The sequence below is a fragment of the Jaculus jaculus genome, chromosome 6 (assembly GCF_020740685.1).
Source record: "Jaculus jaculus isolate mJacJac1 chromosome 6, mJacJac1.mat.Y.cur, whole genome shotgun sequence".
NCBI lineage: Eukaryota > Metazoa > Chordata > Mammalia > Rodentia > Dipodidae > Jaculus > Jaculus jaculus.
Window position 1 is genome coordinate 46,415,048 of NC_059107.1, and position 16,311 is coordinate 46,431,358.

Here is a 16,311-nt window from a genome sequence, read left to right on the forward strand (position 1 = left end):
AGGGTCAAGCTCACGTCCTCGTACATGTTCAGTAAGCACTCTTACCCACTGAGCCATTTCCTCAGCCTCTGGTTCTACATTGTGTGTGAGAGAGACCTTTTTCCCACCACACTTCCCAGTTTTCACTCCTCTCATAGAGAACCTTTGTACCAAGAATGATGATTTAGAGTTGCAGGAAGAAGAGGGAGAAATAGAAGTGTGCTACCTGGGTGGCTTAATGGAATTACTGGAAGCTGAAAAGGGGTCTCTATTCTACCCCAGAGAGACTGAAGAGCTGCAGTTGGCAGTCTTGGGGGAGGCTGTGGGTTCAAAAAGTGGAGGGACTAGGGGGGCATTGCATGAACAAAGGAGTGTAACGAGGTCTGCCTGCTTAGGAGCTCAGCAACAAATATAGGTGATGGCCTGTTAGGACATAGAGTGAGTTAGACAGCACATGGCCTGCATGTCTATCAGGAGGAACAGAAAGGAGATGCTGTATCTTTTTTTTTTTTTTTTTTTTTTTGTATTTCGAGATAGGGTCTTGCTGTAGCCCAGGCTGACCTGGAATTAACTATGTAGTCTCAGGGTGGCTTTGAACTCATGGCAATCCTCCTACCTCATCCTCCCAAGTGCTAGGATTTAAAGGTGTGTGCCACCATGCTTGGCAGATTCTGTATCTTATAACTAATCTCAGCACAGTCTTTTGTCTTGTTAGGGTGCTTCTTGTCCCGGACAGTTTGACAGTTTAGTCATAGTCAAATCCAGATATTAATAGGCACATAAACTATATGCACAATGTTCAGCCATGTCTTTAGTATAGGTTCATGAAACACAGTGAAATGCTTTTGAATTGGGAAGAAGTTAATCTAGTAGAAGAGAAGCAAGTTAGCAGCTGGCAGAATAATTCCTAGAAGAAGCCAGAATATATCTTAGTTCATCAGTGTTAGCAAGCACTAGTCAGGATGATATTGACTGGAATGTAAGGTAGGCATTTTCTGAACATGGGTTCAAATGATATTTTCCTTTAAACTAGAACATACAAATATTCATGTATACATATGTGTGTGAATATATGTTTAAATAGTCATGTATTGCATAATGAAAATTCAGTCAATGATGGATTGCATGTATGACAGTGTTGTGTAAGGGATGTCACTCATGATGTAGCGATCTTTGTGTAACTAACAACACACTGTGATTTTCACACCAAAGCTGCCTAATGACACATTTCTGAGACGATATCCTGCTTTTATCCTTTTACCTTAGCAACTGATCCTCCAGGCCTGATTTAGTCACAGTGAAATTGATGATGGTGACTTTAATGCACACCTGGAAGGGAAGCATGAGTACATAAATGCTCCTGTGGGCTAGTAGAAGAGGAAGTGTTTTCTTTTTTTTTTTCTTTTTTTTAAAATTATTTATTTATTTGAGAGCGACAGACACAGAGAGAAAGACAGATAGAGGGAGAGAGAGAGAATGGGCGTGCCAGGGCTTCCAGCCTCTGCAAACGAACTCCAGACGCATGCGCCCCCTTGTGCATCTGGCTAACGTGGGACCTGGGGAACCGAGCCTTGAACCGGGGTCCTTAGGCTTCACAGGCAAGCGCTTAACCGCTAAGCCATCTCTCCAGCCTGGAAGTGTTTTCTTTATTGGAATCTGGCTCATGTCACACAGGAAGAGACACCTACGCATCTTGACTCACCCATCCCCCACACTCGAAGTACTATGTGGCTTTCAAAATTTAAATATGATTTTCTCTGCTAGTTTGAGTGGAAATTGTTCTTCAGGCCCCATAGTTATAGATTCCTACATGATAGTTTTAAGGAAAGGTGAGTGAGAAAAGGGTTAAAAGCAATATGTTAGAATCAATAACTTGGGTAAAAACTCCAGCTGTACTTTTTAGTGGACACATGATGTTGGGCAAGCCATTCATCTGTGTTGTGCTTTACTTCTTTACGTTTAAAAACTGAAATAGAAGCTGGGTATGGTGGCACACACCTTTAATCCCAGCACCCGGTAGGGGGTGGGGCAGAGATAGGAAGATTGCTGTGAGTTCAAGGCCATCCCGAGAGTATATAGTTAATTACAGGTCAGCCTGGGCCAGAGTGAGACCCTACCTCGAAAAGCCAAACCAAACCAAAACAAACAAACAAACAAAAAACAAAAAAAAACCCTCCCTAAGCCCCCCCAAAAACTAAAATAGGGCTGGTGAGATGGCTTAGTGGTTAAGGGGCTTGCCTTCAAAGCCAGAGGACTCAGGTTCAATTCCCTAGGGCCCATGTAAGCCAGGTGCACAAGGTGGTGCATATGTCTGGAGTTTGTTTGCAGTGGCTGGAATCCCTGTGTACCCATTAAAAAAAAACTGATATCATCATCATCAAGTCATTGGGCAGTGGTGAGAACTACACAAGAAAATGAAAGCAGTTAGCTACCATAGCTTGTATATAGCTTCTTTGTTAAAAAGCTATTGTTAGTTACATAATGTGACAAGGGCCTAAGCTGGAGGACATAAGTGACTCCATATTGTGAATTTATACAAGGAAGTTCAGTTTAGCTGGTACCTTAGGATCTGGTCTCATTTCCATTTGAACTTTGTTTGGCCTGCTTTAACACAATGGGTCACCAAGAGACAAGATATTTTTCTCACTATTGCTAAGCACAATTTTTAACTTTTTCATTAATTGCTGCTTGCTTGCAGTTGTAGGAGAGGGAAAATGCGGGGAGAGGAGTTTCTGGAAAAGTTTCTGTTTTTTCTAAGATTAACTAAAATTAACTCTTTGTTTTGTAAGATTATGATTACTGAACTTCTGAACTGTAAACCTATGATGTGCAATTGTATGGACTTCTATGAAAGGAGCCCTGAAGTACAGCCTGGTATTGCACTCAGGCTCCCAAGTCCTGGATGTAGTCACCACCCGCTAATAAAGATTGCTTTCCAACTACTTGTGGTTTTCCCGGGGGTCCTTACCATAACAATAAAGAGCTTTATATATCTCATTTTATCATCATGTTTTTATGTTTTTATGGAAAATTATTATTACACTAACAATATTCTGATATCACTTGAATTATTTATTCAATAGCAAAAAATAAAGACAAAGACTGAAGGAGCTAGCAAATCTCTCTATTGGTGCTCTGAGGAATTCAACATATTATCATTTTCTACTGGCCACCAAGAAATCTGTGAGGAGACTGCCCCCTGCTATTTCGATAACCACAGGGGAGCCTGATACCTGGAGATAAAGAAGTTTGCTTCCTTCACACTTGCTAATGCTTCTTCCTTCCCTCTCTCCTTGAATATACCTCCCCCCCCCCCCAGTAATAGACAGGCACCTTGCACTTTCAGGGTTTCTGCTGCTGAGATGTGAAATGTCCCTCTCCAACTAGATTTTCCTTCAATAAAGTCTAATTCCTCTGTTGTAGATATTCTTACATGTTTCCATCTTTTTCTAACAAGAGCCCTTGTTCTTAACTGAAGACCAGAGTTTTCCAATAGTTAAGCATATTATTTGAGCTTGTAGGACATGGCCATTTACACAGTGCCATGGGGCAGGGCATTGACCTGGGAACTAATTGGTGAGGACTTGAGTCTCAGGGAAGGAAGGGATGTGGTAGGGATGGGGGAGAGAAATAGGGAAAAGAGCTATTAGCTGGTCCCTGTATGTGGGACGCCCAGTTGGAACCTTTTATATGTAATAGTAGGACGAGTTCCAGACAGCAGCCCTACCTCAGGCAGATAGTGGGGATTTGGCAGTTTGGTTGTCATATAGAACTTGAAACTTTTGTCATAATCTATGTCTGAGTCTCCAAGGCGAATGAGTAGCCGTCCACCACTGATGAAAGTCTGTTTCAGAAGGATGGGTTCCAAGGCTGGATCCAAAGTTTCTTTGAGCTTAAAAATGGAAACAGTGAAAAACATGATGAGTTAAATGGATGGCATTGAGTTGAAGAAATGGCTTAGTGGTTAAGGTGCTTGCCAGCAAAGCCAGACCCAGGTTCAATTCCCCAGTACCCACATAAAGCCAGATGCACAAGGTGGCACCTGCACCTGGAGTTCATTTGGAGTGGCTAGAGCCCCTGAAGTGTCCATTGTCTCTGTCTCTTTCTCTCTTTCTCTCTTTGCTTGCAAATAAATAAATAAATAAGTAAATATTTAAAAAATGGATGACATCAACTTGTCGAAATTCCTTAAAGGCCTCAAACTTTGAATAACTTTTTTTTTTGTATTGGCTATATATTGATAAATGTTCTGGTGATTATTTGATCAATTGTATTAGGAAATAAAAGCACATAAAGGTGGTATATTGATTTGAACTAATCTTAAACACTATTCACCCCATGAGAAATAAGCTAAGAGAAAGAGGGTGTATGAAGTCACTGCAGGGTGTGGGGGCTCCATAATAGGCAGTTAAGTTAGACAAGATCAGGATGTACCTTAAAGGGAGAGATCATAAGACATCAGACCCTTGCCACATCTATTCCAAGTGGCCTTGCTCCTCTGTGTCAGTCAAGGAAATTGGTGTTTTCCCATTTCATCCAATTAGATCTCTCTTGAGCATGCACATTGCCCAGTGTATTTCTCCTCTAAGCCCAGGCCAATGGGCTGGGACACCTGGTGTAGGTGTGTCTAGGTGTTGTGGCACAAATTCTAAAGTATATCTCTCCTGGACTCATGGAGAAAGTCAGGCATTTTCCCTTCTCTCTGGAACTGGATTTTTTGGGTCTTTAGATGGGTAAGATATCTCTCCCACCCTGGCTGGGGTGGGAAGAAACACTTTTTAAAAAAATTTATTTATTTATTTATTTGAGAGCGACAGACACAGAGAGAAAGACAGAGGGAGAGAGAGAATGGCCGCGCCAGGGCTTCCAGCCTCTGCAAACGAACTCCAGACACATGCGCCCCCTTGTGCATCTGGCTAACGTCGGACCTGGGGAACCAGCCTCACACCGGGGTCCTTAGGCTTCACAGGCAAGCACTTAACCCCTAAGCCATCTCTCCAGCCCGGAAGAGACATTTTTTATTTTATTACTGTCTTCACTTTAAATCATTTTGGAAACACATGTTTTTAAAATCATTTTTTATGTTTTTTTTTTTTTTTTCTCTAAGATCCATTATCCTTTATGTGAGCTCCTAGGCTACATGTGGCCTACATGGGCTTTTGGGCTCCACGTGGTGTACCTCTCTTCTCTCCACTTTTCCTTTCCTTCCTAACCCCCTGAGTTTCTCCCTTCCTCACATCTTTCTAAACTGAATAACATGTGGTATTTTAAAAATCATTTTCTTGAATCTGGAATTGCCAAGTTTGGTTCATTTGCAGATATGAACTCAGGTGTGGGGTTCCAGAAAGCACCCAAGAATCCCAATCCCACCTCCCCCCCCCCCCGTTACAAGGTTACCCCTTAGCCATCCCCAGACAAGTTGAAGTCTGATCATTTTATGATTATTTTTAATCAGAGGTTGGCAAACTACACCCCCAGGCCAATTTTGGTCCCTGTGGCTGAGAATTTTTTTAACCATTTTGAATGAATGACACATGATCACCCCCTCCCCCTGAAAGCCCAAAGAAAAACAGAGAGGAGTATGCATAAGAACATGGGAAGACTGCAAGACCTACAATGTTTACTATCTGGTTCTTTGCTGGAAAAGGTTGTGGGCCTCCCTCTCCATTACTGTGCCTGACATTTATATTCTGTCTTCCTCAAAGTCAGTATGATTGTTGGTTAAAAAGCAGATATGCAAACATTGCCTACAGATCTCATAGGAACATCTTTTATTTATTTATTTTTTAAGAGACATCTAGAACTAGAGCAAGAGAGAGAATTGGCATGCCAGGGCCTCAGCCATAACGCTAGATGCTTGCGCCACCTAGTGGGCATGTGCAACTTTGTGCTTTCCTCACCTTTGTGCTTCTGGCTTATGTGGAAGCACAGGAAAATGCCTTCACCACTAAGCCATCTCTCCAGTCCTCACAGGAACATCTTTATGTCAAGTATAAGATGCCATCCTGTGGCCTAAGCGTTTTCAAACTTTGACTGCCATTCATAGTAGTAAGTCTGTTTCACACTGTGACATGTAAGCCCTTTTAAAACATTTTTTGTTTGTTTTTTCCAGGTAGTGTTTCTCTCCAGGCTGACCTGGAATTCACTATGTAGTCTCAGGGTGGCCTGGAACTCACGGTGATCCTCCTACCTCTGCCTCCTGAGTGCTTGGATATAAGGTATATGCCACTTCGCCTGGCCTTTAAAACCTTTTTTGCATATTATATGTAGTGTGTGTCTATATGTGTCCGTATGTGTGTGGGCACATGTATGTGCAGGAGTACGTGCACATGTGGAGGCCAGAAGTTGACTGTAAGTGTCCCCCTCAATCATTCTCCTTGGTTTTGAGACAGGGTCTTTCAAGTTAACCAGAACTCGCTAATTCAGCTGGTCTAGCTGGTCAGCTTGCTCTGGGGCCCTCTCCTCTCTTTCTCCCCAGAGCTTGAATTACAGGTACATGCCACTAAAGTTGACATTTCACATGGGTGCTGGCCATTTGTGGTGCTTTGATTCAGGCGTCTCCCATAAACCTAGGTGTTCTGAATGCTGGGTTCCCAGCTGATGGAGATTTGGGAATTAATGCTTCCTGGAGGGAGTGTATTGTTGGGGGCGGTCTTATGGGTGTTATAGCCAGTTTCCCCATGCCAGTGTTTGGCACACTCTCCTGTTGCTATTATCTGCCTTATATTGGCCAGGGGGTGATGTCCACCCTCTGCTCATGCCACCATTTTCCCTGCCATTGTGGAGCTTCCCCTTGAGTCTGTAAGCCAAAATAAACCTCATTTTCCCACAAGCTGTTCTTGGTTGTGTGATTTCTATCAGCAATGCAAACCTGACTGCAACAGCAAAGTGGTACAGAGTAGTGGGATTACTGCTAGACACCTGACCGTGTGGCTTTGGCCTTTTGGATCTGATTTTCAAGAGGAATGTGGAAGGATTTGAAACCTTGGCCTAGGAGATGCCTTGCAGTGCTGTAAGTACAGCTTGATGGACTATTCTGGTCAGAGTTGAAAGACCTGAATGCAGTAAGAACTATGGACTGTGAGGTTTGGCTTATGAGGGTGAGAAAGAACTTTGCCTGGACTGGGCTTGCAGTTTGTGTGGGAAACTTGCTATTATGCCCATGTCCTGGGAAGTTGTGTAGGGTTGCTTTGCATAGAAATAAACTGTTGTGAGCAGAGACCATATGGCACAGAAAGAAAAATCTTTGGGTGAACTGTTGCCCATTCAGGTGCAATTGAGATATTACAACCTTTGAGATTGGGGTAGCTGACCTGCACTGGGGCAACAGGAAGAATGTTTTGAAGGGACCTGAGTGCTCAAGGAGTGTCCTGTTCTTCAAAGTCTGCTTTATTCCCCCCTGAATTAACAAATTGGTACCCTACCTGGTATTGTGGAGTATAAGAAATGCAGGAAAGAGAGGGTCATTGAGTTTGCAACACGGTCTTGTGTTTTGGAAATGGCCATGGGCAGTGTGAAGCAGGTTTGCTGGTTGCCTGCATGGAGACCCCATGGGGCCATGAGGATGAACCATGGATTGCAGTGGAGATCCAGTGGAGATGCCAGGACAAGATGGTTGCTAAAGAAAGCTGCTGGCCCTGATGAAGTTTTCAAGGACTGTGAGTAGCCTAGCTGGAGGGGTGGAATTAGAAGGCCAGAGACTTGTTGCTGGTTAGAATTATAGACTTGGAGATTTGTCACTGGCTAGAGTTGTTGGAGTTACAGTTTGATGTTTGCCTTGGTTGTTTTAAATCTTGTATTGGATGAATGTTTCTTTGCTATGTTCAATGCCATCTTCTGCAGTGTGAATGTTTATTCCGTGCAACTATGAGTTTTTTGAGGTTACTTTTTGGTATTATGGCTCAGTTAAAATCTTGGGCTATGGAGATTTATGAACATCATTGGAACTGATAAAAACTATGGGGAATTTTAAAGTTAGATGAATGCACTGCATTTTACATCCCATATAGTTATCAGTTTATGGGGGCCAGGGGCAGAATGTGGTGGTTTGATTCAGGTGTCCCCAATAAACTCAGGTGTTTGGCATACTAGGTTCCCAGCTGATGGAGATTTGGGAATTAATGCTTCCTGGAGGGAGTGTATTGTTTGGGGCGGGCTTATAGGTATTATGGCCAGTTTTCCCTTGCCAGTGTTTGGCACATTCTCTTGTTGCTATTGTCCACCTTATGTTGGCCAGAGGGTGATGTCCACCCTCTGCTCATGCCATTGTTTTCCCCTGCCATTGTGGAGCTTCCCCTCGAGCTATCAGCTAAAATAAACCTCCTTTTCCCACAAGCTGCTCTTGGTTGGGTGATTTCTATCAGCAATGCAAACCTGACTGCAATAGCATTCAAACTCAGGTCTTCAGGCTTGCATGGCAAGCCCTTTACTGACAGCCATTTCCAGCTCCTATACATCTAAATTCCTAAAACATGATTTTGTGAGATTAAAATTTACCCTTGTTCAAGACATGTTTTTAGAAATTCTGTATTTTCAGTGAATGCTGAAACTGCTATAGACTAGATTGATTTCATACTCCTGAGTGGGTGGAGGCAAAGCATCACCCTGGCCAATGCAGAAAGCAACTAGTAGTAGTAAGATGCGATTGATCCCATGTCCTGGAGAGCAGAGGATGGCCAGCTGGAATGTCCTGCCACTTGCTGGGGCCTGGATTCCCAGGAGTGCTTTGCTACAGGTCAAACCCACCTGCCAGGCTGGGGAAGATGGCTGCAGTGATTAAAGGTGCTTGCATGCAAAACCTGATGGCCAGGGTTCTAATCCCCAGTACCCATAAAGCTAGATGCACAAAGTGGAACATGTATGTGGAGTTCATTTGCAGTGACAAGAGGCCCTGGCACACCCATTCTCATTCTCTGTCTTTCTGCTTATAAATAGATAAAAAAAAATTTAAAAACCTTCCTGCTAAAGAGCAGAATACCACAGATGGCTTTTGTCCACTTCTGTGTAAGAACAGTCTCTTAGGACCACTTATGTTTCACAGTAAACCTGTGTTTGAGAATATAGCTCGAGGCTAACATAACTGTGACAACGAACTCCAGAGACCTCACTTTCTCCTGTGACTTCGGGGGATGGCCTGGGGACCATTATAGCACAGTTTGAGGCTTTTGTGCTCTCCATAGATTGAGTTGGAAGTACCATAACTTGCTGTGCACTTTCTAGGCATTCAAAACTGCTTAGATATTTCAACCTTGTTATGCCTCAGTTTCTTCATTGTAAAAATGACATAATAAAAGACACTGCCTTGTAAAGCTAAAGTGGGGATTAATGAGCTCAAGCACTGAGAACAAAATCTTGAGTGTAGCTGTCACTAGCCACATGTTGGGGAACTGTTTGGGAATACCAATATATTAACTACTTTTCCTTATCACTGTGCAAAGGCTGAAGCTTGGCTACCTCAGGTCCATGCCATTCCTGAGAATCCATTCTGCTGAGACAGAGAAACTTCTGGGTAAAGTTGAACTGATCATAGCTGTTCATTTATTATTCTCTTATAAAAGTAGAACGGGGGGCTTGAGAGATAGCTTAGTAGTTAAAGGCACTTTTTTTGTAAAGCCTAAAGGCCTGGGCTTGATTCCCCAGGACCCGTGAAAAGCCAGATACATAAAGTGGCACATGCATCTGGAGTATGTTTGCAGTGGCAGGAGGCCCAGGCATGCCATACTCACTCACTTTGTGTCTATCTCTCAAGTAAATAATAAAGAATTAAAAAAACACAGAATGGTAAACTCAGGAAATAAAGCACAGTTAATAACTAATCTCTCTGTGCCCATGATTTTCACACATAGTATTCCCTTCCTGTGAAGCCCTTCTGGTGGAGCTTTCCATGGCTGAGATCAGACAGAAGTCACAGCCTTGTCTCACCCCTCCACCCATTCACCTAAATTGGGCTCCCACTGAACCATCCTATAGATGCATACTAGGCAGTCACTGCCTACACAGGTCTTTCAGAGCTGTTCTTTGTGTTTGTTTATTCAAGGCAGGTTCTCACTCTAGTCCTGGCTGGCCTCAAACTCAGAGTGATTCTCCTACCTCAACCTCCCAAGTGCTGGGGTCAAAAGTGTGCACCACACCTGGCAGTCTTTCAAAGCTTATTTAGAGAAGTCCTCCCACTTCATTTCCTCTGTCTTTTTCTTTGTTCCCAGCTAGATGAGTTGTTACTGAGGATAGAAGCCCTACTTGTTTTTTTTATTTTTTGGTTTGGTTTGTTTTTTCACGGTAGGGTGTCACTCTAGCTCAGGCTGACCTAGAATTCACTACATAGTCTCAGGGTGGCTTCAAACTCATAGCAATCCTCCTACCTCTGCCTCTCCAGTGCTGGGATTAAAGCTATGTGCCACCATGCCTGGCTCAGACATTCTTTTTTTTTGTTGTTGTTCTTTTGTATTTTTTAATGTGTGTGTGAGCGAAAACTGGTGCACCAGGGCCTTCCGCCACTGCAATCAAACTCCAAAGGCATATGCCACCTTGTGTGTAAGAGTGACCTTATGTGCTTGTGTCACCTTGTGTGTCTTACTTATGTGGTACTTGGAGAATCGAATAGGGGTCCTTAGGCTTTGCAGGCAAGCAAGTGCCTTAACCACTAGGTCTTCTCTCCGGCTCCAGAAGCCCTATTAATATTGATTTTCATTTGTGGAATGAGTGAACAATGTAAGCAATATCCATTTCTGGAGTGACCTGTGAGGAACTGGAATATCTTGACTCAAGAGACCCTTTTCCCCTTTGAAGCAAAAGTTCATTTTTGAGGCCTGGGGAATGTAGTGAGTTGATAGAGTACTTGTCTAGCATGTACTAAGTCCTGGTTGGGTCTCCAGAGTAGCATGGACCAGGTGTGGTGGTAGCTTCCTGTTATTCCAGAACTCAGGAAATAGAAGATCAGAAATTTAAAGTCATATTTATCTAAATAGTGAGTTCAAGTTCACTCTGTTTTGCGTGAGATCCTGTCTCAACAAAACAAAACAAAACAACAACCCCAAAACATTCCTATCCCATTCATAACTTAATCTAATTCTGACCTTATACCTAAGTAGAAAATAATTTTTACATCTACTGATTGCATCACTAGTGTATGAAGTGTGTGTACACAATGGCTCCTGTTGGTGTTACTGCTGAGGATTTTGTAACCTCTAAGGTCCACATTGAAGTTTGGGAATTAATAGTGTTGGAATGCAGAAGTTCATAACACCAAAACTGGAGTGAAAATCTTGTTGGACCAATGGATTCCTCCTCATAGGAGAACGTACTGTTTAAGGACCAAAGCAACTGGTTTGACCCATTGGAAAATGAACTGACTGGTTGACTGGCATTCTTAGTATGTACAGATGCAGTGTGTGTATAGCATTCCAGCTATCACCTGACATGTGGGAACTAACAGCATGAGAGAAGAAGTTGAAAAGCAAACCTCTTCCAGCAAGACAGGTAAACCAAGTCGGATGGAATTTTCAAGTGTTCTTAAGAAATTGTTGTCTGTCAGCTTAATGATCTTCAAACCACTTTTGCTTTCCTTGTTCCTTATCCAGCGGTTTGCCTGTATGGAAAGCATAGAAAAAAAGCATAAATGAGCTTCAGAAAGTTTGTTCAGTCTAGAAATATATTTGGAACATTAAAAATGACAAAACAAAAGATTCCTCCCACTACTAAAAACAACCTTTAAGCCCAAATGTTTGTGATTCTCCCCTTTGTTCAAATTAAAACAAATGGAGGAAAAAGGCCACCTAGTGCAGCTATTCTGGAGTGAGTGAACACATTTTAAACTCAATAAAGGAGAAGCTTGCTTTGGCTATGAGACCACCTCAAGAAACTGGAATTTCCCCAGGAATCTCATGCCAGCAAAATGAAAAGGTGGCAGACCTGGTACCAGCCAGAGGATGAACTTGTCTCCTAAAAGAGAATTCACACAGTTCCGACTGCTTGTCAGACAGCCTTGCAAGAAAGACTGGAATAGACACAATGATAGGTCAACGACCACACTTCCACTAGGACTGCTTAGTTATGCCCTCTGTTTAAAACTGAACTTCATGTCAGGATCTGGAAGATGGACTTGGAAGAGGGTCACTGGACCACCTTTATCTGTCCCTCTTATAACCATATCACATAAATTTACATTCTCTATTACTTGTCTAATTGGCCTATTAGGATGTGTGGTCCAACCTAGCTTGTGAGGGCTTGTACTTCTATTTGCTTGTCTTCCCTGAAATTCTAGTGGCTCCCCTTTCCAACCTCTGCTTAGTATTTAAGAAGCTAGACAGTAGGAGTCTGTAATATCTAGGCAGGCTTGTTATACACTTGACTTCATTCTGACTTTTCAGACCTTGTAGGAAAGAAGACAATATGGGAATACCTTTCTATCAATTTTTGTCCTCATAGAATGTGGAAAACTAATGGTCAATCTCCCAAACAAAACCAGTCAAGCTCCAGGTTTGGAGAGCATTGTAACATATCCCTTCTAACTTAAAAAATGGTTTCTTTATTTATTTGCAAGGGTGGGGGGGGGGAGAGAGAGAGAAAGAGAGAGATAAAGAACAGACAGAATGGACATCCCAGGGCCTTTAGGCACTGCAAGTGAACTCCAGACACATGCATTACTTTGTGCATCTGGCTTCACATGGGTATTGGGGGGTATCAAACCCAGGTCATTAGGTTTTGTAGACAAGTGCCCTAACTGCTGAGCCAGCTCTCCAACCCCCTTCTACCTTTTCACAAAACAGAACCAACATGTGGTTTTACATCCATAAGATGAGGGACTCTGGGCAGTATGTTAAAATCCACCCTTACAACTCATAAAAGGCAGGTAGGTATTATGCAGAGCAAATGAGCCACTCTTTATCTCAAACATTTGTTAAACACACCTGATCTTGGGGATCAATCATCAAGGGCCACCTTCTCCCTTGAGTAACCAAAATGCCATTTTCTGTTGACATAACGTCACGGGGCAGCCCATCTGTGTTCCACTGCCGTATTTCATAGGGATCTCCAAGAATGTTTATGAGACTGAAGGAAGGGTCAATTGGGATATCCAGGAACTGACAGTTCTCGATCCAGCACACTATGAGCTGCAAAGGGAGGCAGCCGACATCAGAAGCATTCAGAATGAGAGGGCATGCATAGCATATTATGGAGGTGCCATTGCCGCAGTGAGGAACACAACTGAGCCAGATGACCCCTAAGCTCCTGTGGAGTTTGGATGATTCCTGTGCCAGGTTTTATAACTCAGGGATGGAGGCAAAATATTTCAGGGAGTTATTTTATAAAAATGACCATGGAATTCATTTCAACAGTTCAGTTCCCTGGTACAATACATGCACACATACATACACATATATTCCCTAGGAATCACAGATACATTCTATGTCTTGCCCCTTCCTGCCCTGCCCCCAGGCCCCTGTAGCTGTTTCTCCACTTTAGGACATTTCATCTTAGCAGACTTTACATGCCACTTCTGACATGAGAGTAGAGGCCTCATTGTTTTCTTTCTTTCCGCCAGGTTCTTGCACTATCTGCATGATAAATATCTTTCTGGGGCAGAAGTAAAGGGAGAAACATGTTAAGGGAAGTCCAAAGCTGGAGCATCACTGGCTGATGGGAGAGGTAGAGTGTCATAGAACATACATGCTTCTGCCCTGGTGAATCACCATAATGGAAAGTTTCCACCTGACTTCAGTAAAACAAATCCACCCCCATCCCTCTGGTTCACCTGCTTCTTATATCTTTATAATGCACAGGCTTACTCACCAATTGCCTGTACTGGGCCGTGAAAGCCCCATGATAGGCCACACAAGCTGCTGCTATGAACACATTCCCAATGATGTTTGCTATCTCGCCCTCGAACTTCTGTATGCTTTCTTCCCATCGCACCTGCTCATCTCCCAGTGCAGCTGTCAGCTTTCCAGCGCGTACCAGGCGTGCTTTTGTCAGGGCCATGTTCTTTGCTAGACAGTTTTAAGAACATTGGGTCATGTTATTCACAACTTATCTAAAATTAAGAGTTGATCCACTTGATTTCATTTGTAGTGAAACTCACACTATTAGTGAGTTAACATCAGTTCATCTGTGTGAAACTTCACATAATCATTTTACATTTCTGATGTGAATCTGAGCTTGGCCCTTCCTGCCCAGAGTTCTCTGTTAAGCATCAGCTCCTCACTCAGGCTGCAGACAGTGCCCTCTGTGGCACTGCAGCATTTGTTGCCTAGATCACATTCATGTATTGTTTTGAATCACAATGTAAAATGCTCCAATAAGCATTTGTATATGTAGGATGTTGAATATATACAATATCTGCTGTTCTCATTTGATACCAGAAGGCTAATAGAAGGCCAGTGAAAACTACACCCCCTACCTTAGATTAAAGCTGAGACTCGGCTGCCTGAAACTCTTCCTACTTTTGAAATTCAGGCTTTTCCTGCCCACTTTGTGAGGAGTTGCTTACCCAGACTTTCCTTTTCGTTCACGCTTTTGTCATATTCATCCTGTAAGGCCTGGATTTGATCTTCCACTTGTTTCAGTAATGCTTGCTTTTCTTTCAGGGTAGCCATTGTAGCATCAAGTTCAGCCTAATAAAATCAAGCAAATAAATAGGAACAAAAGAGGACTGAATTTGCCTTCTCATAATATTAAAACAATGGTTTAGAATCTCTTTAACATGTCCAAAAGGACTTTGATATGTTATACAGTCAATATATACACACAGTCTCACAAATCCCAGAGCTAGGGATGGAGCTCAGTTGGCAAAGTGCTTTCCTAGCAAGCACAAAGCCCTGAGTTCATTCCTCAACACCACATCAATTGGGTGTGGTGGCACATGCTTGTAATCCCAGCACCCAGGAGTCAGAGGCAGGAGGATCAGAAGTTCAAGATTAGGGCTAGGGAGATGGCTCAGTGGATAAGACTGTTTACTGTGCACATGCCTGCAACCCTGACGATGCTGAATGGGGTAGGGACAAGAGGATCTCTGCAGATCACTAGTAAGCCAGTCTAACTTACAAACTGCAAGTTCCACATTCAGTGAGAGACTGTCTCAAGGAAATAAGGCTGAAGAGCAGTGCAGGAGGGCATCTGATGTTCTCTGGCATCAGCATGTGTGCATGTCCATGTATATGCATCTGCATACACATGGACATATATCACACACACCAGAAAAAAGTTCAAGGTCATACTTGGCTATGTAATGAGTTCAAGGCCAGCCTGGGATACCCAGGCACTGTGTCACATACACTCTAAACATAAAACATACATAAAATAAAATATAAGACCAGAAACAAAATAAAAAGAATGCCCCCAAAATCATAAAAGAGAAACATGTGATACTGACCACGATGAATTATTATTTTTATATGAAATAAACTGAATATTTCTACATTGGTGAAGACCAGTTTTTCTTCACTACTCTCTATATCAGTGCTCTGTAAACTATTACCCACAGTCCACATTTAGTCCGCTAAATTTTTGTGTGTGTGTGAGGGATAAGACTTCTTTCTTTGTTTTTGGGATCAAACTTAGTGCCTTGTGCACACTAGGCAATGTGCTTGCCTATTTAGTAAGTCACATCCCCAGCCTCTGAGAATAATTTTTATATTTTGTAATGATAGGAAAAAAAGAGAGAAAATAGTTGGGCATGGTGGTACATACCTTTAATCTCTTGGGAGGCAGAGGTAGGAGGACTGCTGTGAGTTTGAGGCTACATAGTGAATTCTAGGTCAGCCTGGACTAGAACGAAACCTTATCTTGAAAAAATGAAACAACAACAACAATAACAAAAACACAATAAAAGAAAACCATTTTGTGCCATGTTACTTATGTGCAATTTGAATTACTGGGCCATTATAAAGTTACCTGCCCTGTTTATTGTGTACGCATTGTTTATGTATTGGCTGCCTCTGAGGGGCAATCATAGAGTTGAGTACTTACAACAGAGACCATATAGCCCACAGCGATTAAAGCATGTACTGGCTATCTAGTTGTTTATAGAAAAGTTTTGCTCAGTGTCCACTGTTCTTTTGGTGCTCTGCCTCACTGAGTCATTCTTCTTTGTTCTTATGGATGACTAAGGCCCCCATCAGGTGTGGAAGTATTTACAAATGGAAATCCAGACCATCAACTACAGAGACATTCTTTCTCCCTTTTTCAATGAATATATTAAGGAGATGAATAGCCTATGGATTCATTCTCCTCTAATGCTAGAAACCTGTTTGTAGAAGAAATTTCTGGGAAAAAAAGATTTGCCAGCTATCATTTAAAACAAAAGCTATATTTCAAGTTTGCCTAGGGGCACAGTGG

At 42.5% G+C, this 16,311-nt stretch overlaps 1 protein-coding gene across 1 annotated transcript in view; it reads right to left on the minus strand.

The window, feature by feature from the left end:
• Dnah6 (dynein axonemal heavy chain 6) overlaps positions 1-16,311 on the minus strand; it is a 397,099-nt gene that overhangs the window by 82,416 nt on the left and 298,372 nt on the right. The window contains exons 53-58 of the mRNA XM_004660533.2: positions 14,465-14,588; positions 13,768-13,964; positions 12,885-13,088; positions 11,438-11,563; positions 3,707-3,871; positions 1,241-1,308 (exon numbers count right to left, since the gene is read on the minus strand). Coding sequence (XP_004660590.1) covers positions 1,241-1,308; positions 3,707-3,871; positions 11,438-11,563; positions 12,885-13,088; positions 13,768-13,964; positions 14,465-14,588 — 884 coding nt within the window. The remainder of the gene's footprint in view (positions 1-1,240; positions 1,309-3,706; positions 3,872-11,437; positions 11,564-12,884; positions 13,089-13,767; positions 13,965-14,464; positions 14,589-16,311) is intronic.